The 2,630-nt window shown below is 64.5% G+C and overlaps 1 protein-coding gene across 1 annotated transcript; it reads right to left on the bottom strand.

The window, feature by feature from the left end:
• Positions 1-234: 234 nt before the first annotated feature.
• SOX11 (SRY-box transcription factor 11) lies at positions 235-1,425 on the bottom strand (the record flags this gene model as incomplete). The annotated part of the gene is made up of 1 exon (XM_079532846.1): positions 235-1,425. The coding sequence occupies one exon, from the start codon at positions 1,423-1,425 to the stop codon at positions 235-237; it is 1,191 nt and encodes a 396-aa protein (XP_079388972.1).
• Between the last annotated feature and the right edge of the window lie 1,205 nt (positions 1,426-2,630).

Genomic DNA, 2,630 nt, shown 5'->3' with positions numbered 1-2,630 from the left:
CCAGTCCCATTTGCCTTTGCTGTTGTTGTTGTGATCACCAAATGTAACAAAAAAAAAAAAAAAAAATTAAATTTAAAAAAAAAAAAAAAAATCACAACTCCCGGGCTCGGAACTAACATCAGGATTTTTTTTTTTTTTTTTTTAAAGAAGACTTTTTTTTTTTTTTAAGCATCATCATCATCACCACCATCACCACCGCCGGCGTCCGCCGCTCCCGTCGCCGCCTCCGCCCGCTCAGTACGTGAACACCAGGTCGGAGAAGTTGGCCTCCAGCCAGTCGCCCGCGATCATCTCGCTCAGCTCCGGGGTGCAGTAGTCGGGGAACTCGAAGTGGGAACCAAGGCTGCCCTCGCTGAACGAGTCCAGATCCTTGTCCACCAGCGAGAGGGAGAGGTTGCCGGCGGCGGCCCCCGCCCCCAGCTCGGCGGCGGCGTGGCCGTGCTGCGAAAAGTTGAGGCTGAGGTCGAACAGGAGGTCGTCCGCCTCCTCGCTGCCGGCCGACGAGGTGGAGATGGAGCGGGACGAGGCGGGCGAGAGGCCGGCGGGCGGCTGCGGCGGCGGCGGGCCCTGCTTGGTGATGTTCTTGAAGCTGTAGTAGAGTCTGCCGCCGCCCGCCGCGCCCCGCACCTCCTCGTAGAGGCTCGCCCCCTCGGTGGACTCCGCCGAGGAACTCAAGGTGGGGCTGGCCGGCACTTTGGCCACGTTGTACCGCCGTAACTGCTGCGGGCCCGGCTCCTCGTCCTCCTCCTCGTCGTCCGCCTCCTGCTTGATCCGCAGTTGCAGCTCGTCCTCGTCCTCCTCGTCCTCCTCCTCCTCGTCCACGAAGACGCACTTGACCGCCTTGCTGCTGACTTTCAACGCGCCGAAGACGTACTCGTCCCCCGCGTAGTCCCCGTGCGGTGCGGCTTTGGCGCCGGGCTTGGGGGGCGAGGCGGCGGCGGCCTTCAGCTTGCTACACTTCTTGCCCGAGCTCTTGGCGCTCTTGCTGCCGCCGCCGGGAGCGTTCTTCTCGGGGCTCTGGCCGGCGTTGGGCTTGGCCGAGGGGTCCATTTTGGGCTTTTTCCTGGGCCGGTACTTGTAGTCGGGGTAATCAGCCATGTGCTTGAGCCGCAGCCTCTCCGCCTCCCGGATAAAAGGGATCTTTTCGCTGTCCTTCAGCATTTTCCACCGCTTGCCCAAGCGCTTGGAGATCTCCGCGTTGTGCATGTCCGGCGACTGCTCCATGATTTTTCTCCTCTCGATCTTAGACCACACCATGAAAGCGTTCATCGGTCGCTTGATGTGCCCCGACGCCGTTTTGCACCAGTCCGGATCGCTCTCGTCCAGAGCCACCGGGCTGCAAGCCATGAACTCGCCCTCCTCGGTGTCCATCGCCTCCCGGGGCAGGTTGCTCTCGCTCTCCGCGCTTTCCGCCTGCTGCACCATCGCTGGGCTCCCCCACGGCGCTCCGCTGCGCGCCGACCGCCGCCCCCTCCCACCGCCGCACCTTGCCCTGCGAGCCGGGCGCTGCGTTGTACCGTACCGCCGGCCGGTGGACCGCCGCCCGCAGCGCAGCACGGCTCAGCACGGCTCGGCACGGCCGGGCTGGGGCTGGGCGCGGCTGGGCTGTGCTGGGCGCCGCGCTCTGCCCCGGCCTCGCCGCCGGCCCGCCTAGCCCCGCCGCGCGCGCTACCCCTTCTGCAAAACTCGCGGCTCCGCACCCGACGCGTTATCAGCGTTTCATATGGGTGACATCACTCCCCGCAACGGCCAATGGCTGCGCGCGGCCCCGCCCGTCGCCCAGCCCACCGCCTTTATCAGCTCCCCTCCTCCCCATCCCCCTCTCTCGCCGCGCTGACACACCCCCCTGTGCGGGAGGTGGTGGGGGAAGGGGCCCGGCTCCCGGCTTCTTCGCTCTCTCCCCGGCCCCTTCCTGCTCCCCCGGCCCCGGGGGGCCGCGCCTGCTGCCCTCGGCCTTCAGCTGCCGGTTGCCGTCCCGCGGGGAAGGGTTGGCGACGGTGGCAATGGCTGCTCCCCTTAGGAAGCCGCGGAGCCCCGCGCAGCGGCAGCGGCAGGGGGAGCTGTGGCTCCGCAGCCGCTGCACCTCGCCGCTGCCGCCCTCCCTCCTGTCCGCCCGGCCGGGGTCCGCCGCCCGCCCCCCACCCGCGGCCCTCAGAGATCGCACCCGCCCCCGGTCCGCTCTCTGCAGTTCCACCACCGAACCTGTGAGATCCAGAACGGGCGGTGTGCTCGTCTGTGAGCATCTCGCTTTGCAAAACCTGTGATGGAAACGAGTTTGCATCCTGTGCTGCGGGTCCCGTTGCGTTTTCCAAGCTACCGCTCGCGTTTATCAGCAAGGCAGAAGTTTAGTAAGTTCTGTGAGGGCTGCTGGCTGGGCGCAGGCGTGTTGGCGGGCACGGGACGGGCCCTGCTGAGAGCACGCACCGAACTGCTACTAACGGGGCTGCAGCCCCGTGCTAAATCAGCCTTCAGTTAGCATAGCGGTGCGTTTTCCTCAAACCACAACGAAATGAATATATTTGGATGATGTGACCGTGATATTACCGGGCTGTGATGTGACTGGTGCGGTTAAAGGAAGGACAAAAAGGATCCTTTGCCTTTTATCTTTGTGGATACGTCGTGGTTACTAT

This window comes from Tetrao urogallus, assembly GCF_951394365.1.
Source record: "Tetrao urogallus genome assembly, chromosome: 2".
NCBI classification, from domain to species: Eukaryota; Metazoa; Chordata; class Aves; order Galliformes; family Phasianidae; genus Tetrao; species Tetrao urogallus.
The sequence above is the reverse complement of the archived record's forward strand: the minus strand, read 5'-3'. Positions and strand labels throughout refer to the sequence as shown.